At 64.2% G+C, this 22,250-nt stretch overlaps 1 protein-coding gene across 2 annotated transcripts; it reads right to left on the bottom strand.

The window, feature by feature from the left end:
* Positions 1–460: 460 nt before the first annotated feature.
* Positions 461–20,963, bottom strand: BMP1 (bone morphogenetic protein 1). 2 transcript variants are annotated; one of them, XM_068174440.1, is made up of 20 exons: positions 20,731–20,958; positions 12,598–12,711; positions 12,374–12,520; positions 12,171–12,288; positions 11,345–11,523; positions 11,127–11,232; positions 10,666–10,790; positions 8,718–8,833; positions 8,400–8,502; positions 6,728–6,844; positions 6,508–6,653; positions 5,812–6,007; positions 5,612–5,737; positions 5,351–5,511; positions 5,064–5,244; positions 1,804–1,929; positions 1,600–1,727; positions 1,315–1,528; positions 984–1,234; positions 461–757 (listed from the first exon to the last, which is right to left on the bottom strand). In XM_068174440.1, exons 1-20 carry the CDS (start codon positions 20,867–20,869, stop codon positions 623–625), a joined length of 2,928 nt encoding a protein of 975 aa, XP_068030541.1. In that variant the 5' UTR covers positions 20,870–20,958; the 3' UTR covers positions 461–622. The 2 variants fall into 2 exon arrangements, with proteins under 2 accessions (XP_068030541.1, XP_068030542.1); XM_068174441.1 differs by lacking the exons at positions 461–757; positions 984–1,234; positions 1,315–1,528; positions 1,600–1,727; positions 1,804–1,929 and adding an exon at positions 2,206–2,642 and having other exon boundaries at positions 20,731–20,963.
* Between the last annotated feature and the right edge of the window lie 1,287 nt (positions 20,964–22,250).

Below are 22,250 nucleotides of genomic sequence, written 5' to 3'. Positions count from 1 at the left end.
TGGGGGGCAGAGGGCTCCGAGCCCACCACCCTCCACAGGACCCGCTGTCACCAGGAGAAGGTCTGGCTGCTCCTTTGTTGGAATTCCTGGCTCTGCTCCATCAGAACCCCAAGGATGGGGCTCCTTCCTTAGGATCGGGGTCCGTGCAGGGTCCTGGCTGCTTTCCCCCCTAGTCCAGCCCCATTTTGGGTGCTGTTTTTCTGGGCTGGAAGCAAAAAGGCCGGGGCTGCCCCTGCTCCAAGTACAAGGGTATTTATTTCATGGGTACAAGAGAGAGACAGCACCTTGTGTGTGTTGGGCTCTTCCTGGTTACTGGTTTGTACATTCAGAGCTTTGGCCGGGGCAGGGGAGGGAAGCGGGTCCTGCTCGGCCCCCCCCAGCACCGGGGTGGGCGGCTGCCAGCGGGGACCCCCCCTGTGCCCCCGTGCCGTGGGCGCCCGAGCCCCGGGGCCCCGTGCGAGCGTGTCTTGAGTGCTGAGGTTGGCTGTGTGCTCCTCCTCCGTGCAGTCTGTGCGGGGCAGCGCTCCCCACCGTCCTCCCTGCCCTCCTCCTCCTCCTCCTCTTTCTCCTCCTCTTTCTCCTCCTCCTCCCCTGCCCGCGGCGGGGCCGGGACCCCCGGCCCTCATTTCCTCGTGTGCAGCGTGTCCTGGAACTTGGTGCTGGTGTAGCGAAGGTGGAAACCCTTCTTGTTGATGGTGTCGTCGGAGTGGAAGCGGATCATCACCGAGTCTCCGGCCGAGTAGACCTCCTCGGGGGGCTGTGGGGGTGAGGGAGGGGGTGCTCAGATCCACGAGCACCCCCGGGGTGAATGCCCATTGAGGGTGGGAATATTTTCACTGTGGAGGGTGGGAATCATCACGCCAGACCAAATTCCCGTGGGGATTTCTCCGCACCGCTCTGGCTCGGCCTCATCCCTCACCCTGCACCCTCACTCCTCACCCCTCACCCCAACCCACCCCATGTCCCCTCCGTGCCAAGCTCACCCCGGACCCGCAGAAGCGGCCGAGGCGCGGGGCCGTCCCGTCGTAGCCGTCGAAGAGCTCCATGTAGTCGTATCCGCAGTCGGCCTCCTCCTCGATCTCGAAGGTCTGGAAGATGAGCTCCACGCCGAAGCCCTCCTCGGCCATGATCACCCACTCGCAGTCCGAGCCCCCCGGGTAGTTGTTGTCCCCAAATTGTGCGTGGGAATACAAGTCCTTGGTCTTCACCTCGGCACGCACCTGGCCCCCGCACACTGTGGGAGAAGCCGGGGTTTAGGGGTGCCCACGCTGTCCCCCCACCCCAAAACCCCATTTCCCAGCCCCACGGAGGTACCTGTGGTGTGGGTGGCCTCGAACCCCTTCTTCTGGATGGAGTTGTCAGACACAAACTTGAGGAACATCTTGTTGCCCGAGGAGACGATGGGCTCGGGCTCCTTGGCCCCACAGAAGCGGCCGAGTGCCGGGGCCTTGGCGTCCTTCCCGTCGAAGATCTCCAGGTGGTCGTAGGTACATTCCTGCTGCGCCTCCACGTCCAGCTCCGAGAAGGTCTGTGGAGGTTCTGGGTGAGGTCGAGGCTCAGCAGAGGGGACCCCAGTGCCCCCCACCCCACAACCCCTACCAGCTTGATGCGGTGCCCCGGCGTGGTGCTGATGGCCCAGGTGCACTCCTTCTTACTGGGGTATTTATCGGGCCAGTTGGGGGTGGTGATGGTCCCCGAGACGGATGTCACCTTGTGGTCACAGCCAGCTGCCGGGACAGCGAGGAGGGTCACGGAGGCATGGATGGGGGATTCCCAAGGGAATGGGGAGCGGGCTGCACCCACCTTCCTTGCAGTCATGCTTGTTGTCGTGCAGCACGAAGCCGCTGCGGCACTGGCACTCGTAGCTGCCGAAGGAGTTGAGGCACTCGTGCTGGCAGCCCCCGTTGTTCTTGGAGCACTCATCCTTGTCTGGGAGAGAGCAGAGGGATCCCTGAGCGGGCTGGGGAAGCCTGGAATGGTGCAATTCCATCCCAACATGGCCCCCCGGCCCCACAGCCCCGCTGCCCTCCAGCCAAGCAAGCGCCCCCGGGCAGCAGCAAGCAGCTCCAGCATCCCGCTTCCAGCTCCAGCCCCCGCGGGGACGGGACGGCTCCTCCTCTCCCGTGGGCTCACCCATGGGTGCCACCATTACCTGCTGCCAGGACGGACGGGGGAGGCAGAAAAACACACAGTGACAACCAAAGATGCACAAGAAAGACCAGGACGCTGGAGTCCCTCTTTACTCATCGATAGGAAATGTCACAGACACGGTAAAAATTGGTGGGGGGGAAAAAAAAAAACAACAAACAAGGTCAGCTGGTCAATGACAAAACCAAGGGGGTGGGGTGCTTAGAACCAAAAAAAAAAACCAAAAAAAAAAAAAAAAGTGTAAAAAAAAGTTAAAAAAAAAAAATAAAAATAAGGTCAACAACCAGTTCTGTCAAGCAAAAGGCTGCCGGGGCCGGCAGCACGGCTCGGCTCGGCTCGGTCCCACCGTGCTCCCGCACGGCTCCGGGGCCGCGGTGTTCCTGAGAAAGACGGAGAGGATGAAGAGGCTCAGGAGGGGCCCCGTGGCCGCTTCTGCATGCGGAACTTCAGGCCGGGCGGGCGAGATTTCGGGGGCTGCAGCTGCTGCTTCTTCTCTGCGAAGAGAGAGGGAGAGAAGGCGGGGAGCGATGGGGGGGCGGGGGGCGGCGGGGGCGGCGGGGGGCATGCGGAGCGGCAGCCGGGGGGGAAGCAGCAGCGAGGGGACCCCCGGGAGCCCCTCTGCGGCCGGGGCGAGCGGCTCTGCGGGGAGGAAGAGGAGGAGGAGGAGCAGGGGGCACGAGGCTGGCTCCGGGAGGATGAGGATGGGCTTTGGGTGGGTTCCTAGGGGTGTCCGGTCTAGGAATGGCAGTGGAGGGGTTTGGCATCACCCCGAGCTGGCCTGCCTTACCTCCCACCACTGCCCGAGCTCCCTACCGCCGGTGTCGGGGCTCGCCAGCCCCTCCCTCAAACCCCCCAAAACCCCCTCCAGGTCCCATCGCTCTCCCTCGCTCCTCCTGCCCGCGGGGCGGTGTTTTGGGGAGGGAAGGCAGCAGCAAGCGGGCACCAGAGCCCCCAGCGTCCCGCTCCGAGCTCACAGCGATGCCGGAGAGGAGCCGGGATCCCTCCTGGAGCCAGCGGCGAGGGGGGTCCTGCCCCGGCCCCCCCGGCCCCGCGGCCGCCTCTCAAGCGGAGGCTGTAACCTGACGTCTCCTCGGTCTGAGGGAGGAGGAAGCGAGGCGGAAAGGCCCGTTTGGGGTTGGGAAGGGGCTTCTGGGCTCAGAGCAGCTCCAGCACCGCGGGGGGAGCTGGCGGGACGGAGGGAGCCTGGGCGGGCGAGACAAGAGCAGCAGAGAGTTGGCAGCGGAAAGAAGCCCACCGGGTCGGTGTCTTTAGCACTCCGTCGTTCCGACCAGCTCGCTCGCCGCCACCCGGCATCGCCGTGCGCTCACCGTTCTCCCCCGCGGGCATCCGACGGCTCCGGGCTGCTCACCGCCCCGCAGCCCCCGGCAGCGCCTCTCCCCCCGCTGCGGACCCCCCAGCGCCGGGCGGGGCTCGGCCGAGGGCCGGGGGGACGTACCTGGATGCCGACACCGTGGCGGATTCCCGGGAGGAATGCGCATCCTTACGCGCGAGCCGACGGAGCCCCGGGCCGCGAGGAGGAGGAGGAGGAGGAGGAGGAGAAGGAGGAAGAGGAGGAGGAGGAAGGGGTCACGTCTTCACCGGGGAAAAACGGGCGCCCAGATGGCCAGGCTGCCCGCGGCACCGAGGGACGGGGCTCGTCCGGAGCACGGGGACCCTCCGCGGCCAAAAAGGGGCCGCACGGGAGAGGTTTTGCCCGGGGAGCAACCCCGGAGGGACCAGAGGAGGGACCCCGCTGTGGCCAAGTCCTCCAGGGTGGTCCTCCTGCCGGGAAAGCCCGAGACCTGAGCGGGGGAAGGTGGAGGAGAGGGTTTGGTGGTCTATTGTCACCGCACATCCCAGTGGGGTGAGGAAAAAGAGGGAAAAGGGCACAGGGAAGGAGCCCGAAGTGCTCCGGGGGGGACTCACCCGGCTGCCCCGTGGTCCCGCTCGGCCGCCGGGCTTCCCCGAGGAATCGCTTTGTGGAGGGTGCCGGCTCCCGACGGCTGGGCCCCCTGGGCCGCCCTACTCGCCTTGGTTTTAATTAAACAGATAAAGCAAAGACACTCGATTCCCGGCCCGCGGGGCTGTGCCGCTCCGGGAAATCCCCGGCGGCTCCGGGGGACGCCGGTCCCGCCGCTGCCGCAGCCGGGCAGCCGCGCTGCCCCTCAAAAACGGCCAGCGAGAGGCTCACGGTGGGTGCTGCGGGTCTCTCACAGCTGGGATGGTGTCCAGGGCACTGTGCCACACCCAGGGGACCGTCTCGTGCACGAGGGTCCCGTGGCAGCCCCCAGCCCAGGGTCCAGCCCTGGCTGCATCCAGCGTTTCGCTCCGTGTCCCCATCCCTACCCACAAGACCCATCCGAAGGTGACACGGTCTCCTGGCGGGGTGGCCCGGGAGAGGAGAGCGGCCCGTGGGGCAGACAGGGAGAGGCAGGTGATGGTTTTTGGGAGGAGGGAGCGCTCCGCAGAGCTCAGCCGTGGCCGGATGCTGACGCCGGGATGCGGAGCGCCCTGCCCGGGAAGCGGAGGGAGCCGGTGCCGTGCAGCAGAGCGGGGAGCAGCAGCAGCAGAGCGGGGTGTCACCGTCCCCCCACCCTGGTAACGCCACCCGAGGGGTGCAGCACCCGGGGCTGAGCACATCCCTGTCCCCAGCGGGACCCCGGCATCCCCATGCCGTTTGGGGAGCCCCTGAGAGCACCCCTAGATCTGAAGTAGGAGCCAATTGTCCCCCAAAAGAGGGAAAAACCCCCCAAAATGTGCTGCCTGCCAGGCTGCCTGAGGCTGGAGGGTTTTGGGACCGGGGGCTGCACCCCTGGCGTGGGCGAGGGAAGCGTTAGCGGCGGTTTGGGGGCGCAGGGGGGCTGGCTGGGTGAGGGAGGGCAGGGGATGCCCGTGCTGGGGCTGGGCAGCTCTACCTGAGAAGAAATGGGCCTTGAAGCCCTTTTTGGAGACGGTGTTGTCGGACTTGAACTCGATCCTCATGTTGTTGTACTGGGAGGTGATGACGTCGGGCTTCTCGGCGCCGCAAAACTTCCCGTGCAGCTTGGAGTCGGCCGTGAGCCCGCTGCGCACCTCCACGAAGTCATATTTGCACACCTGGGGGGGTGACACGGGGCTGGGGACACGGCGGTGCCACCCTGGGGGCCACCGGCAGCGTCGGGGACGGCACGCGGCGCAGAGAGGGGCTGACCCCCAGACTCACATCGTTGCCCTCGGTCTCGAAGAAGTCGAACTGGAGGGAGATGCGGTACTGGGTGGGGGCCACCAGCTGCCAGATGCAGTTCTTGTTGGGGGGATACTCCTTGGGCCACCCCGGGCTGGTGATGGAGCCGTTGAGCTTGGTGAGGAAACCTCCGCAGGCGGCTGCAGGATGGGACCACCCAGCGCCCGTCACCTCCACAGGGCTGGGGACGCGGCAAGGGGCACGTGGGGGGAGTTTTGGGGGGTCTCGGGGGACACTCACCCTCGCAGCGGCGCTTGTCGGACGCCAGCTCGTAGCCAGGGTCACAGGCACACTTGTAGCTGCCCAGGGTGTTGACGCAGCGCTGCTCGCAGCCGCCGTTGTTGGGGCGGGAGCACTCGTCCATCTCTGGGCAGGGCAGGGGGGGTGAGCGGCCAGGGGGCTGCGACCCCCCCCAGCACCCCCCGGAGCACCTCCCAAACCTTTGAAGAAGTTGACGGCGAAGCCAGCCTTGTTGATGGAGCCGTCGGAGACAAATTTCATCCAGAGCTTGTTGGAGGTGCTCTTGATGTCGTCGGGTTTGTCGTAGCCGCAGTAGCGGCCGATGAGGCTGCTCGAGTCGCTGCTCCCGTCCCGGATCTCCAGGTAGTCGTAGGCGCAGCTGTCGTGACGCTCGATCTGGTGGGGGGTGCAGGACAGCCCCCAGTAATTGATATAAGAAGGCTGGTCAATAATCCTTATTGAGAAACACATTGCTCTTTTGTATCTTAGTTCGCTACAGGTTGACCTGATGGGTCCTTTAATTAAAACACCACCACTGTTGGTTAATTAGGAAACCACCCTTTGGTTAAACAAATCTCCATAGCACTCACACGTGCACAACACCAGGGGCAGCAAGTTAAGATAAGAATTGTTTCTCATTCTTTCCTCTGATTTTCTCACAGCCTTTTCCCAGAACGATGCCTGGGAAAGCTGTGTTTCTCTCTGTGGTCAGAGAGCTGCTGCCACAGAACAGGGGTGTTTTTGTCCCAGCACCCCCAAACCCTTCCCGCCCCATCATGTGGGGAAACTGAGGCATGGAGGCGGTGCTGATGGCTGCAGCAGCCCCAAGCCCATCCTGAGGGAGCACCGGGATGAGGAGATGACCCCTCCCCAGCCTCGGGGGGACGCCGACCCACCTCAAAGGACTGGAAGGTCAATCCCACGTGGTAGCCCTCGGACACGGTGATTTTCCAGACGCACACCTTGCTGGGCCGATAGTCGTCGGGGTAGTTGGGGGACTGGATGTGGCCGTTGTCCTTCTTCACGTCCCCCCCGCAGATGGCTGGAAGGGAGGAGCAGCAGCCTGAGCCCCCCCAGGCCCCACGCCGCCCCCTGGACCCCGCTGCTCCCCCCTACCTTCGTAGACGGCGAAGAAACCTTTGCCCACCCAGTTGCTGCTGCTCCGAAACTCCACCCAGAGGCGGCTGTCGGTGGAGATGATGGGCTCGGGCAGCTTGTTCCCGCAGAACCTGCCTGGGGAGGAAGGCGTGCTGGGCTGCCGTGCTGGAGCCCTCCTCTTCCTCACCATCATCTCCTCTTCCTCACTGCTATCTCCTCTTCCTCACCACCACCTCCTCTTCCTTACCACCACCTTCTTTTCCTCCTCACCACCTCCTCTTCTTCAGTGCCATCCATCTCCTTTTCCTCACTGCCACCACATCTTCCTCACTGCCACCTCGTCTTCCTCACCACCACCTCCTTTTCTTCACCACCATCTCCTCTTCCTCACTGCCATCTCCTCTTCCTCACCACCATCTCCTCTTCCTTGCCCTCTCCTTCTCTTTCTCATCATCACCTTTTCTTCCTCGCTGCCACCTTGTCTACCTCACCATGACTTGCTCTTTCTCCTCAAGACCTTCACTTCCTCACCGCCACCTCCTCTTCCTCCTCACCACCTCCTCTTTCTCACTGCTACCTCCTCTTCCTCACTGCCACCTCCTCTTCCTAACTGCTACCTCCTCTTCCTCACTGCCATCTCCTCTTCCTCACCGCCACCTCCTCTTCCTCACTGCTATCTCCTCTTCCTCACCGCCACCTCCTCTTCCTCACTACCACCTCCTCTTCTTAACTGCTACCTCCTCTTCCTCACTGCCATCTCCTCTTCTTCCTCACCACCTCCTCTTCCTCCCCACCACCTCTGTTTCCTCACCAACATCTCCTCTTCCTCACTGCCACCTCCTCTTTCTGCTCACCAGCTCCTCTCCCTCACAGCCTCCTTCCCTTCATCACCACCTCCTCTTCCTCTTCACCACCTCCTTTACCTCACCGCTACCTCCTCTTCCTCACTGCCTCCTCCTCTTCTTCCTCACCACCTCCTCTTCCTCACCACCTCCTCTTCCTCACCACCACCTCCTCCTGGTCCCCCCGCTGCCCCTTTCCAGCCTAAAGCCAAAGGCTGCTTCTCCCTCCTCTCCTCCCCCCACTCCCCTCCGGCTTTTCTGGTTCTTTCACTTCAGCTGGTGATTCCAGGGGACTTGGGAATCCTGGGATTTGGGGAACATCCAGCTCATGGGGATGGGGCTGGGATCCTGGAATCTCCCTGGGGAACATCCAGCTCCTCGGGGTGGGACTGGGACACTGGCATCTCTTGGGGAACATCACAGGGATGGGACGAGGACGCTGGAATCTCCCTGGGGAACATCACAGGGATGGAACAAGGATGCTGGAATCTCCCTGGGGAACATCACAGGGATGGAACAAGGATGCTGGAATCTCCCTGGGGAACATCACAGGGATGGGAATCTCCCTGGGGAACATCCAGCACCTCGGGGTGGGACGGGGACACCGGCACTCCCTGGGGAGAGATGCGCCAGCCAGCTGGATCATCCAGACTGGTCTCACTGGTGTGGCCTAAACTGGGAGCTCCATTCACCTCAATAACCCCTCTGGGGGGTAATTCCCCCCTCCCCAGGACTTGGGAATACCAGGCAGGCAGGGAGAGGGGCAGAGGGAATCCCCTGGCCCCGCTGCCGGCCCCGGAGCGGTCCCGGCGGGCAGGAGGAGCGGGCAGGAGGCCCCGGGTTGTTACCTCGCAGCGTGGCCTTTCTCCAGAACCCGTCTCTCACCTCCACGTAGTCGTACCAGCACAGCCGGCTTCGGTACAGGTCCAGGGTGGTGAAATTCAGGATGATCTAAGGGTGGGAAGGAGCAGGAAGAGCGTGGGGTGAGCTCCCCCACACCCCATCTGCCGGGAGCCAGGGGGAGCCTGGTGGAACCCAGACCCGCTCTGCCCGGAGCATCCCACCCCACAGGGGGATGCTGGGACTCGGGACACCCCAAAACAAGGCTGGGAGGAGGGAGCGGAGGGCTGGGAGAGGGTGTGGGCCCACACCCCAGCAGTCAGTACCTTCTCTCCGGGGGTGACGGAGATCCTCCAGACGCAGTGCATGTGGGCAGAGTATCCATTGGGGAATTCCGGGGAGGAGAAGTTGCCCTGGCTGTCCTGGAGTGTCTCCCCACAGGCTGCAGAGGGAGAAAAGTGGGGTTCAGACCACTCAGGGAAACCCCCAGCAGCAGGAAGGGCATCACTGCCTTCACCCCCAGCGCCAGCACCCTTTTCCCACCCGAATTCCCAGCCCTGAGGACCAAAAAAAAATCACATCACCGCCATTCCCAATCCTCCCTGGAGCGGCTCCCGGCTCCGTGGCACCCCTCCAACGCCCCGGCCGGGGGGCAGGAGCGCTGCCGGCCCCCCCGTGCCGTGCCACGCCGCGGGGCCCGGCTCGCCGCCCGCGCTCCGGGCAGGTTTCCGCAGCCGCGGCTGGAGCTGGCCCAGCGCTGCCATCTGGAAGCCACATGACACCGCGGCCGCGGCACAGGGAGCTCCGCCGCGGCTGTCGGGGGGCCAAGGCGGCCGCCCCCCTCCCCACCCTGCCGCTCGGAGTGGGGGGTATGAGATGAAAGGTGCAACGGTGCAAAAAAGGCCGCTGGAAACCTGGGCTCGCTGCCTTTTCCCCCTCCTCGCTTTGCAGTGCAAACAAAAGAAGGGGACACTTGTGATCCATAGAAGCTTTTTCGGGGGGGGGGCTTCTCTTTTTTTTTTTCTTTTTTTCCCTTTTCCTTGCTCCAAACTAATCACTTTTCCTGCTCCCCTGAAGGCGGCACGGCCGTGGGGCCCCTCACAAAGGCTTCTCTCTTCCAGGCTGCTAATTAGTTGCTGGAATTAAGCGGGAGCGTGCGGGAGCCAAACTCCTTGCAGATGTTGCCAGCACAGCCCCGGAGCACGTGCCTGCTGTCGGGGGACCCGTGCCAGCCACCCCCTCCCCGCGCCTGGGACAATGCCACCGCTCACAGTCACAGTCCCAGAGCCCTTCGAGGTGACAACAGAGCTCTGGGCACGATCTGCTCCAGCCCCAGGGGGATTTGTGGGCTCTGATGGGATCAGGATGTCCCGTCCCACCTCGTCCAAACCCCTCTGGGTGCCGGGGTGGGATGGAGGAGGCTCTTGGAGGAGGCTCCAAGGAGGCTTCGCTCCCCAAGGGTGCTTGTGGGGTCAGAGGACGCTCTCAGGGGATGCTCTGCTCTCAGAGGATGCTCCTGGGGGAACGGTCTTTGGAGGATTTTTCAGGGGGATGATCTTGGAAGATCCTCTGGGGGGATGCTCTTCCCTTGAAGGATTCTTTTGTAGGAATTCTCTGGGGAGACGCTCTTTGTAGGATTTTTTGGGGGATGCTCTTGCAGGAGGCTCTGGGGGGAGATGCTCTTTGAAGGATTTTTCAGGAGATTTTTTTGGGAGATGCTCTTTAGAGGATGCTCTTGGAGGATTTTTTTGGGGAATGCTCTTGGGGCATGTTCTTGGCTGATGCTTTTTAGGGGATGTTTTTTGGGAGATGCTCTTGGAGGATGCTCTTGGGGGGATTTCTTTGGGGGACGCTCTTGGAGGGTGTTCTTTGCTGGATGCTCCTTGGGGGATTTCTTTGGGAGATTATTTTTGGGGATGCTTTTGGAGGATGCTCTTTTGAGAGCTGCTCCAAGAAGAGGTTCTAGAGAGGACTTTTTGGGACAACGCTCTGGAGGGATGCTCTTTTCTCAGAAGAGTGGGAAGAGAGGGCAGCTGAGGACACCCTCACACAGGCTCACAGCCCCCCAAAGTGCCGTGGATGGAGGAAGGCACCTTGAGTGCTCATTAGGGAACCCCTCAGCAGCGAGGACCCCAAATCCACTGGAAACAGCGAATCCATCCAGGATAACTCCACTTCTGCCAAGATTTGGGGTGAAGCCGAGTGTTTCCCTGGAAATACAACTCCGGGGCTGCTCCCCCGGGTTCTCTGTGCCCTCGGGGTGGTGACACTCACCTGGGCAGCGGTAGAGCTTGCGGGCCTGGGCAATGTCCCCTTTGCTGAGCCGTGTCCTCTGGCCGATGGCGGGACGGACGCCGTTCACGTCGTATTTGGGCAGGATGGTGTCCAGGAAGATGCCCCTGAGGCAGGAAAGGGATGAGCTGGGTGGGAATCACCGGCCCTGCGGCCTCACCACCGGGGAAGGATGCTAAAAACAGCCTGGCTAATTAAAGCAGCCTGGCTAATTAAAGCCTGCGGGCGGTGAGTCAGCGGGGATGCGTCCCCAGTGGAGGTGACCGCGGGGACAGCTCTGGGAAGGGACGCTGGGGGGTTTCATCCCACCCAGAATGCCAATGGAAACCTTGCTTGGAGGGAATTAACTCTGCCCACAGCTGGTAACCATCCTCAGGGGTTGGGGCCACTGTGCCATTGTCCCCAGGATGTGAGGTGACACCAGGGGACACCCCGGGCCGTACCTGGAGAAGGTGTTCCTGGCGTAGTGCATGATGCTGTCAAAGTCGTAGGTCTCCCCCAGCGACTCCACCTCCTCCGGCTCCATCTTGAGGAAGTTGTATTCCTGCCCTGTGGAGGACAGGATGGGGGCACTGCCAGGGGGACCCCAACTTCGGCAGCACCCCACCGCAGGGATGAAGAGGAGGAGGAGGAGGAGGAGGAGGAGGGAAGCTCATCCCACCTGGCTGGATGTTCTCCCGGATGATGGAGACGTGGTCATCCCGGTCGGGGCGTGTGTGCTCGTGCCAGAACCCAATGACGTGGCCCAGCTCGTGCACCACGATGCCGAATTTGTCACAGTTTTTGCCGATGGAGATGGCCTGGGGTCCCCCTCCTCGGCGGCCCACGTAGGAGCAGCACCTGGAGGGGAAGAACCAGGTGATTCCCGGCTCTCTGGTGTGGACATCCTGGTGCTTCCAAGCCAGGGGTTTCACGGCAGGGGTCCCACAAAACGTTGGGCATGTGGGAATCACCCCTGATGCAGAACTTCAGGCATCCTCACATCCTCGAGTGAGGAGCTTGAGCCTCAGCTCTGCCTGGAAACTGGGAGAGCTCAGCTGCTGCCACAGGAGGGCACAGCACAGCATGGCACAGCTGCGCCAGCCCCAGATGCCACCCGTGGTCCTGCTCCCACGGGTGCCCACCCAGCTCCCTGGAGCCATCCTCGCCCCTGCCCTGCAGCTGAGCTGCTCCAGCCCTGCGCTCTGGACCCGGGCTCAGGGTTTGCGCCCACGCAGGGGCTCCCATTCCAGGGGAAATCCTTCTCCTAACCACCATCTTCTTGGCCAGGGCCGTGCCCTGACGTGTGAAGATGCTGAGCTCGTCCAAACCCCTGTTTCCTTTGGCGTCAGCCCCGCTGCAAGCCCGGGCTGGTGCCGCGCCACCGACCTCATCCCCCAGCGGCGAGCGCCGAGCTCCGGCACCTCCTGGACCCCAAGCACATGGATCCCCCCTCAAAACCAAGCCCCAAACCCCTGGGACAGGTCCTGGAGCAGCCCTGGACGTACCCACAGGGGCGGTAGGTGAACACGATGTAGCTGTCCTCGTCATTGCGCTCCAGGAAGGTGACACAAGTGTGCTTCTCCCAGTGGCGCATGGCCTGCCGGAAGATGGCTCGCTGGCTGCCTGCGGAGGGGCGGCGGGGGGGTCAGCCCGGCGGGGAAACTGAGGCACGGCAGGGCCGGACACCCCTCGGCTGGCTGTCACTCACCGCTGAAGTTGCCGCTGATGACGTAGGGGATGACCCCGTCCGGCCACACTCGCTCCGGCCGGGACGTGGCGGCGCGGCGGCTCCGTGCCCGCTGCCGGCCCCGGCGGCGCCGAGGGTGGCCCGGCCGGGGGCTGGTGGCGTTGCTGCCTGTAGGGATGGCGGGGTCAGCAGGGGCAGCCCCCGCGGATGGAGGCGGGCAGGGGGCACTGGGGGCGCGGCGGTACCTGAGGAGTTGGAGGGCAGGCGGGTGATGGTGTGACGGGCCAGGTCCACCACCCGGTCCACCTGGAAGAGCTGCAGGTCCTCCTCGTCCAGGGCGATGTCACCCAGGAAGGCGGCTGGGAGGGGAAGAGGAAGTGTGAACCCTCCTTTGTGGATCCCAAATCCCGTCCGGTGCCTTTCCCCAGCCCCTCCACACCTGGAAAGTCCCGAAGATGAAGGCAAACCCTTCCTCCCCCTCCTCCTCCTCTTCCTCCTCCTCTCTCTCTCTCCTTCAGCTGAGCGTGGTGCTGGCCGGGCTCCCCCTGCTCCCCAGCAGCTGGAGCCAGCCCCGCTCTCACATCTGGATCGCATAAAACCCATCCATCACTTTTTAGGGTTTCTATTATTATTTGTGTTGCAAGACTGCCTTTCTTCCCCCCCACTTTTGCTGGCTTTAGGACCCCCTTCCTGCCTGGCTCTTGCCCCCCAGCCCGGTGCGAGCTCCGACAGCCCCAGGATGCTCCAACCAGCCACCCCTGAGTCATCTGCCAGCGCGGAGCGGAGCCATATGGGCCGGGAAGCTCCCGCTGCGCCCAGCGCCCGCAGGAGCGGGGCCGGCCGTCTGCCGGGGCCGGGACCCCCCCTCCAACACCAGGGGATGCTTTAGCATCACGGGGCTGGAGGACATAACCCTGCTCATAACCCTTCCTCCTCCTCCTCCGTGACTCGGGGCCGCGGGACACGCGCGGGTCCCGGCGCTTGGCCGGCCCCGAGCCCCGGGGACGCGGCGGCTCCGCCGGGGCTGGCTGAGGTCAGGCCGCGGCTCCGGAGGTGGCCGCAGTGGGGTCGGGGTTCCTCAGCAGTTTTGGGGGTACCTGGGGAGAGCAGAGGGTGCCTGGAACCCCCAGGCCTCGCCACCCCTCGGGAAGGGCAGTGGGGGGAATGGGGAGGCCAGAGCAGCCCAGGGGATGAGGGCGAGCGGAGCCAAGGTTGCGCTCCAAGCAGTTAGCAAATGGATCCCAAAAGAGCCACTAATTATGAAGGCAAGGCGGGACAATTAGGATAACCCGGAGAGGTCCAGAAAGCCGGCACGAGGTGAGAGGAGCAGCCATGGGATCAGAGGAGCATACTGGATCCCATCCCTTTCCACGGCCCCGAGCCCAAACCTCGCTCCAGCGGTGGTGTGGAGCGCTTTGGGGTGAAGGAGCCACGTTTTGGGGCTGTCCCTAGCACTGACCGGTGGGTGAATCCCATCGGGGAAGGCTCTGGGGTGGAGAGCAGACCTGTGGCAGCGCCGAGGGAAGAGCAAACAAGCCGGGGCCGGCACCTCCCCTGGCAGCGACCTGCGCCTGGCACGGCCAGGCTGCAATTTGAGGGCAGAGCAGAGGCAGGAGCCGGCCCCGGCCTCCCCACACCCTCCCCGGGGCCGGGAGAGACGTGTCCGAACGGGCAGCGCGGGGGAGGACCAGGGCCGGGGAGCAGGACGAGCATCCCGTGCCAAGAGCTGCATGGAAAGACAAGGGAAAGTAAGCTCGCTTACAGCCGAGCAAGCGCCGGCGGAGCCAAGTGATATAGAAACCATATGTGAGGGATTTGGGAGACGTGAGAGAGCCGGGCAGGCCAGCCCGGGGATGGGGGGCTGCTTTTCCCGGAGCTTTGAGGCAGCTGGGCTGCCCCAGAAGCCCGCAGGCCACGGGGGACGGCGGAGGGTGGCTCCCGGAGGGGCCGGCGGGGCCGTGGGGCTGCCCCGGCAGCGATCCCTGTACGGACACGTCGGGGCCAAGCACAGAGTGTCGGATTGAGAAACCTCCAGGTTGGTTTGGGCTCCGGTCACGTCCTCCTCCCACTCGCTCGCTGTGCAACCGTGGAATGAGGCGACACGTGGGGTACTTTGGGGGGGGCTCTGCTCACCAAAAGCCCCCAGACTCTGTTGAGCTCCCCGAGGGGCTTCCCTGGGGACACTGCCAGGCTGCTGCCACTTGTCCCTTCCCTGTTCATGTGGGAGAGGTGGAGGGGACTCCCTGCAAGCAAAGGGGACCCCCTGCAAGTGAGGAGGACCCTCTGCAAACAGGGGGGTCTCTTAGCAGGAGAGGTGCCAGCCCTCTGCTGGGCACAGCCCAGGTTGGAACAGGGGGAAACACCCCCCGAGGGGTCACACCCCCGGCAGCCATTCCCTGCAGCACATCCCCTCACCCCACCAGGGCACGGTGCCCCGAGACCCCAAACCAGGGGACACAGGTCCTCAGCCATCCCTGGAGGTGTCCTGGTGTCCCTGAGCTGCTCCCAGCCTGGGAGACCGTGGGCTGTGCCACAGGGGCTGCTCTCTGCTCGGTCACAGAGGCCCTGGGGGCAAGGTCCAAGCTGCAGCAGTGCCAGCGGGGAGGATGCGATGCCAGCGGGACGCCAGCTCCAAGGCCAGGCGTGGGGCACGGAGCAGTCGGGAGTGAAGAAGGGGAGGGGGGGATCATCCCAGCTCCATCCCTGCACACCCCTGCCACCCCCCAGAACACAACCAGCCCTTTGGGAGCTGCTCCCACGGAGCTCTTCCCCCTCCGCAGCCAGGAGATAGCTCAGCCCTCCTCTGTTGTTTGACTTTTCGTGCTGTGTTTTCTTTCGGGTTCTCAGAACGGTGACGTAACCCCGGGGCTGAAGCTTTAGACAAACAAGGTTTTTCATTCGGACCTGGGCCAAACCCCTCAGCACCCCATCCCGATCCTACAGGCACCTCCTGCCCGCTCACGGCTCCGTGGATGCTCCTGTAGGGTCCCTCTCCTCCCTGTCCCGGGATGCAGGAGCTCAGCATCCCCCTGGGCAAGGTGAGCCGTGCAGGGGGTGGCCACGGGCCTGACCTCTCTGGCATCACCGGGATTTTGGGATGAGCCTGACCTCGGGCCCCACCAAGGTTGGGAACCGTGTTGCAGGAAAAATACGATAAAACACGCTCTGGGAAGAGGCCGGGGCGCGAACGCGATGTTCTGCTGAGCCGGGAAAAGCAAACAGAGCCGTGGGGAAGCCTTGGCAGGGCGGGCGGCAGATAAACAGCACAGGATCAGATTCCAGGTCAGTCTGGGGCAGAGGAGGCTCTGTGCGTGGTGCAGGGCAGGAGGGACCCTCACCCCTGCCAAGATCCCACCAGAGGGTGGGAAAGATCCTCATCCTCCTGTGGGTCTCAGCAGCCCTTGAGGGACACCAGGCAGGAGGGACTCTCATCCCTGTGAAGATCCCATGAGAGGATGAGGAAGATCCTCCTGTGGGTCTCAGCAGCCCTTGAGGGACACCAGGCAGGAGGGACTCTCATCCCTGTGAAGATCCCACCAAAGAGCACCAGGTGGGAGAGACCCTCAGCCTTGTGCAGGTCCCACAAGTGCTTGAAGGTTGCTGAGCAGGAGGGATTCTCATCCCTGGGTGCCAGGAACCCTCAAAGGGCTCTGTGCAGGATGGGCAGCACGGGCCCAGCCCAGCATTCCCTCAGATTCAGCAGCTCCGTCCCAGTCATCCCAAACCCTCGTGCGAGCCCCGAGCATCCCTCACGGTGCAGGCAGGATTTGGGATGCGGAAGGAAGCAGGGATTGAACCGCTCTGCCCCAGCCGGGAACGGGATGGAAGCGAGATCTTAAATAAGTGCACCGCGGCCTCAGCCGAGCTGCCGGGCTGTAAAGCCACGGAGCCACCGGAGCAGCATCCCACTGGCTCCCGGAGCCCTTAAATATGTGAGGAATGCTCCTCGCACCGCCCCTCGCCCCCGCACGCCGGCCCAGCTGCGCGGCAAAACACGCCGGGGCCGCGGCCCGACGAGAGGGGACCCCTCTGCTCTGGGGGTCCCCTGGCCCCGGGGGTCTGCCCCGCCCGCGGCGGGGGCGGGCTGGGGAGGTGGAAGGACGCCGAGCATCCCGGGGTTTTGGGGCTGGGGGGAGCAGCCGGGTCCCCGCAGGGAGACCCCCGGGACAGCGGGGACAGGATGGAGGGGAAGCAGCCCCTCTCCTGCCCCCCGGCACCGGCGCAGCCCCTCTCTCGGTGCCCCTTGCCGGCGGCGGGAGAGAAGCAGCAGCCAGCCTGTAAACGCCGGGGCGAGGAGTATTTGCTTTCCCAGAGCACCTTCCGAGCAGCACAGCAGGCACAAAGCAGGAATTCAAGCCTCGGAGGCCAGGCTGGGAGCCAGGCCAGATCACGGCCCCTGTGCAGGCTTGGGGAAACTGAGGCACGGGGAGATAGAGCCACGAGGCAACCCCCAAGAGCTCAGATATCCGTCACTGCCATCCCCCACCTCCTGCTTCCCGGCTGGAGCATCCTTATCGCAGCTGGTGTTTTTTGGGATGCCCAGAGCCGTGCCAGCACCCGGCACTGGGCATCCAGCAGCTGGGAAAGGCAGAGAGGCTCCAGCACGACATCCAAGGTGGAGAGATGATCCCAATCCCGAATTCCCTCCGGTGCAAGGCACATCCTCCCTCCGCCAACGCCAAATTCCCTCCCCAGCCCTGGGCAGTGCATTCAGGCTCCAGCCAAGCCCTTTGCCTGCTCCAGGCCATGAAATAAGCACCGTGGAGCCTCTAATAAACATCCCGGACAGCAAACAAATTCCAGGGGCAGGAAACGTCCATCGGGGGCAGGTTGGGAGTGGGAGGGATGGTTGGAGCACTCCAGGGGAGCCTTTTCCTTCTGCTCCTCTTCCGTGACAGCAAACGGAGGAAAAAGCTTCCTGCAGGGCTCGGCGCGGAGGATGCCAAACCCGAGGCACGCCGGAGCCCCGGGACGGAAGGAGCCGTGTGCAGGGAGCGAGGTCTCCCCGCATCCCCTCTGCAAAGCCAGGTCACCGAGGAAAACACATCCCCGGCCAAGAGCACCAGTTCCTGTGAAAGGGAGAGCTGCTGGAAAGGAAAATATTTGGGAATTGCATTGCCAAGGGGATGTCTGGGGGGTTGTTGTCACTTTGGAGAGGAGCCTGGTGGCAGCGGGGACAGTGAATGGGGACGGGGACGGGCCCTGACACCCAGCTCCACACACGTGGGGCATCCCGGGCTCTCCTGTCCCGGTCCCTGGCTCTGCCAAAGGGCTCCCAGACCTCTGGACATCCTCCCCAGGGCTCTGGCTGTAAACATCCCCCCTGTTGTGCTTCCTGTCCTCACAATCCCCCCTCCCAGCACACCTTAACCCCTTCCGAGGCTGCTCCCGGCTCGCTGACAATCCCTCCTGCAGCTCGGGATGTTCCCACTGCCTTCCCCACGTGCGTGGAGCGCGGTTTGCCACGCCAAATTTGCCGGCAGCGACCTCCCGCAGCCCTTGGCCAGGTGATAAGCGGGACCTCCACTTCCCACGGCTCGGCGGGATGCACTGGGAGCCGTTTTCTCTCCAGAGTCCTCCAAGAATCCTCAGCAAAGCCACAGGCAGGCAGGAGGACACGTTGTTGCCCGGAAAACATCCTTCCCCGGGAGAAATTTCGGGGAAACCCCACCGCGAGCCATTCTCCCTCCTCTCACCGCGTCCCCTCCCGGCCGCTTTGTTCTCCCCGGGTCTCCCCGGGGCCGCCCCGTCCTTCCCGGCCATGTGTTTCCCAGCCCCGGATAAAGCCTCAGGAAGCGCCGTCTCCCCCCTGGGCACGACCCGCCGGCGTGAATCAGCAGCCGAGGCGTTTCCCAGGAGCCAAGGAAGGGAAGGCAGCGAGGAGAGAGCCCCCGGCCCCGCCGTGGCACCCCGGGCCCCCGCCGGAGGATGCCGCCGCGCCGAACGGGTGATTACACAAAGATAAAGCAGATCCCGGGACGGGCCTGGGATTTCCAAGGTTTGCCGAGCCCTGAACCGCAGGCCTCCCGCCGGCCCCGGCTCCGCGGGTGGATTTTTACCCTGCATGAATAAGTGACATATAACGGCTGGAAAATATTTTTGGGCAGCTTGACAAGTGTGACTCCAACCAGTAGCCTGGGCTGGCTACGCCTGGAAAGTGTAATCTAGGTGAAATCCCAGCGGCTGGAGAACTCCAGGCACGGCCGGGAAGCTCCTACAGCCGGGAAAGGGGGCTCAGACCCCCAGCCCCATCCGTGTGTCCCGTGGTTCTGCCACGCAGGTGATGCTGAGCTCCCCGCGGGAGTTTGGGAGAGAAGATCTCCCCCAACACCCACTTTGGGGGGGCTGTGTGACCCCCAAGGGCTCTGCACCCCCGTGTTCCCCTCCCCATGGGTGATAGAATGCTGGACAGGGGGGTTTCAGCCCCCCAGTTTAGCCAAGCACCCCAAATTGTGGATATGGAGCTGACCCGGGGTACAAGGTGGGCTCCATCCCACACACCCGGTGCTGGGGGCACCCAAGGGGTCCCGGTTTCCACCCCCAAACTGCTCAGCAAGCCCCGGCTCGCCGGGATGAGCCAGAGCGAGCCCTGGGGCCGCTGTCCCAGCGCAGCTGGGGGTGGTGGGAGCCATTCCAGCCGCCTTTCCCAACCGGAGATCCGACCCGGATCTGACCCGGCGGTTGCTCCCGGGCACCGAGACCTGACCGGGTGAAGGGAAGCCGGGGCCACGGCCGGTTCCTTCCTCCCCGGCTGCCCGGGGGCTGCTCCAAGGGCTGCATCTCCCAGCGGTTTCCCGTTTTGGCATCCTTGGAAGCGACGCGGCGGCACGGGAGGCTCTTCCCCTTCCGCTGGCACCGCTGCAGACGGGTGGCATCACCGGGGTGGCCGGCGAGCCGCGGGCAGCCGGTGGCCTCAGGATACCTCTGGCATGAGGAACACAAATCCCTCTCCCGGTGTTTTCCCACCCCGGAGCCGCGGCGGTGGCAAAATTTCGGTTTCGGTGCTTGGCTGTTTCTGACACTGCCCAGAGCTCGGGGGGGATCTTAACACCCCAAAACTGAACCAAACACTCGCATGGGATACCGGGGGGGTGGGGGATCAGGGGGAGGCCATGGGGGGTCAGGAGGATGCCAAGGGGCTCTGGCTCCCGGAAAACTGAATTTCATCATCTCGGTGCTGTGGAGCCAAACGAGGGTGAATCCCCGGCTCGCTCGATGCGTGGCAGGGCCTGATCCCCCCCGCCCCCCACTCCCGTAATTAAATTAATCCCATCAGGATCTCATAAAGGCAGGACGGGAAGGGGAAGGGGGCAACAGCCGGCCCCAGGAGGCGAGGGGGGGTCTCGGGGTGCACAGGAGCGAGGAGAGGAGGGGACAGCGGAAAACTCATGAATCGGGTGAAGCCTCGTCTCCGGCGCTCAGCTGGAGGAAGCGGGAGCGGAGGGAAGGCTCCAGCCGGCTCTGCCCGGACGGTTTTGCAAGCCTTGCTGTTTCAGCCCGGGAGGGCAGGAAGGGAAGGATTTTTGGCCAGAAAAAAGCCCTCGTGTAGACAGAGTTATATCAACAGCCGCCTTGCAGCGCAGACAATGCCAGTACAGAGAAACGTGATCCCCCGCCAGACCCCGGCCCTCGCAGCGGGCTCAGCCCTGCACGGCCCTCCCGTGCCTCAGTTTCCCCCCTCCCCAAATCCTTCCATCCCCTTTAGCTCGCACTGGGAGTCAGGGTGCTGCCCCCCGCAGCACCCAGTTTGTTCCCAGCCCTTCCAAAACCTGGGGGGCAGCTCCAAACCCCCTGTCCCGGCACGGAGGGACCCCAGCCCACGGTGGCACCTCCCGGGTGTCCCAGGGGAGGACGAGCTTTGGCTGCGGGCTGGGGGAGAGGGAGAAAGCCAAGGGGTGCAGAGTGTGGGTTCAGGGATGGGGGTGTGGGTTCAGGGATGGGGGTGCAGAGTGCGGGGGGTGGGATGGGGGTGCAGGATGGGTCCGGCTCCGTGGTGGCGTGGGATGGAGAGGGGGGCTGGGATGGGGGGCTGGGGGCTCCCCGCCGCCTTTGACAGCTGCCAGTGCAGCCAGGAGCGGAGAGGGAAAGCGGGGCGCCGGGCCAGCCCCCCCTGCTCCTCACCCTAAGTACAACCAGATGCATCCCGGAGCGGGACCGGCCGCTGCTCCTCCCGTCCCCCCGAGCCGCGGCGGCCGGGACTCCCCGGGCCCGGGGCGGCGGAGCCAAGTTCCGCCGTGCGGAGCCCCGAAGTGCGTGCGGGGCTCGCTCACAGTCGCCACACTCGCCCGAACTCCCCCGCACTCAGTCCCGCACCCGCGGCCCCCGCGCTCCCCTTTGTCCGCCCGCCCGCTCCCCGCCGCGCATCCCCCCGCTCCTACCGGCTTTGCAGGGGTCCTTGTAGTCCAGGGGCTCCTCGTCCTCCTCCTCTTCCTCCAGCACGTAGGAATAGTCCGGAAAGCGCAGGGCCCGGGCCAGGAGCAGGCAGAGGAGCAGCCCGCAGCTCCGCAGCCCGGCCATGGCTCCGGCCGGCGTTTTTTTTTTTCCTCTCTTCCCTCTTTCCTTCCCTTCTTCGCTTTTTTTTTTTTTTTTTTTTTTTTTTTTTTCCTCTCCCTCGCTCTCTCTCCCTTCTTCTTTTTTTTTTTTTTTTCTTTTTTTTTTTTTTTTTTTTTTTTTTTAGGGAAATGAGATCTGGCGGGGGCGGGTTCAAGCGCGGAGCTCGGCCCCTGCAGCCCCGGGCGCAGGGCTCGGAGCGGGGCCAGCGCCGGGGGGGCGGCGGGGACGGGCTGTTGCGGGGACCTGGCCCGCAGCCCCCGCTCCTGCCCTCCGCAGCCTCTGGGCCCGCTCCTGCACCCCCCGGGCCGGGGCTGTCCCGTCCCGTCCCGTCCCGCACCCCCCGGGTCCCGTTTCGTATCCCCCGGTACCGATCGTGCTCTCTCCGGTACCGTCCCGACCCTACCGAGCCTCCCCAGTCCCGAGTCGTGCTCCCTGGTACCGATCCCGGTCTCCCCCGGTCCTGTTCCGTTCTTCCCGGTACCGATCCCGGTCTCTCCGGGTCCTGTTCCATTCTCCCCCCGGTACTGATCCTGGTCTCCCCGGGTCCTGTTCCGTTCTTCCCCGTACCGATCCCGGTCTCGCCCGGTCCTGTTCCGTTCTTCCCGGTACCGATCCCGTTCTCTCCGGGTCCTGTTCCATTCTCCCCGGGTCCTATTCCGTTTTCCCCGGTACCGATCCCAGTCTCCCCGGGTCCTGTTCCATTCTCCCCGGTACCGATCCCGGTCTCCCCGGGTCCTGTTCCGTTCTTCCCGGTACCGATCCCGGTCTCCCCGGGTCCTGTTCCGTTCTTCCCGGTACCGATCCCGGTCTCGCCCGGTCCTGTTCCATTCTTCCCGGTACCGATCCCGGTCTCCCCGGGTCCTGTTCCGTTCTTCCCGGTACCGATCCCGGTCTCGCCCGGTCCTGTTCCATTCTCCCCGGTATCGATCCCGGTCTCCCCCGGTCCTGTTCCATTCTTCCCGGTACCGATCCCGGTCTCCCCGGGTCCTGTTCTGTTTTCCCCGGTACTGATCCCGGTCTCCCCGGGTCCTGTTCCGTTCTTCCCCGTACCGATCCCGGTCTCGCCCGGTCCTGTTCCGTTCTTCCCGGTACCGATCCCGGTCTCGCCCGGTCCCGTTCCATTTTCCCCGGTACCGATCCCGGTCTCCCTGGGTCCTGTCCCGTTTTCCCCGGTCCCAAACCCACCCCCTGTCCCCCAGAACTGATCCCTCACCTGCTGCTCCGTGTCCCCCGATATTTCTCCTGCTCCACTCCGTCCGGTGTTCCCCCCAACCCTCGTTCTCCTCCCCGCTCCCGTCCGGCGTCCCCAGCCCCGTTCGTGCCACCCCTCGGTCCCGTCTCGTAT

Source organism: Anomalospiza imberbis, chromosome 28 (genome assembly GCF_031753505.1).
Source record: "Anomalospiza imberbis isolate Cuckoo-Finch-1a 21T00152 chromosome 28, ASM3175350v1, whole genome shotgun sequence".
NCBI lineage: Eukaryota > Metazoa > Chordata > Aves > Passeriformes > Viduidae > Anomalospiza > Anomalospiza imberbis.
Note: the sequence above shows the minus strand (reverse complement) of the source record. Positions and strands in the feature narration are given on the sequence as shown.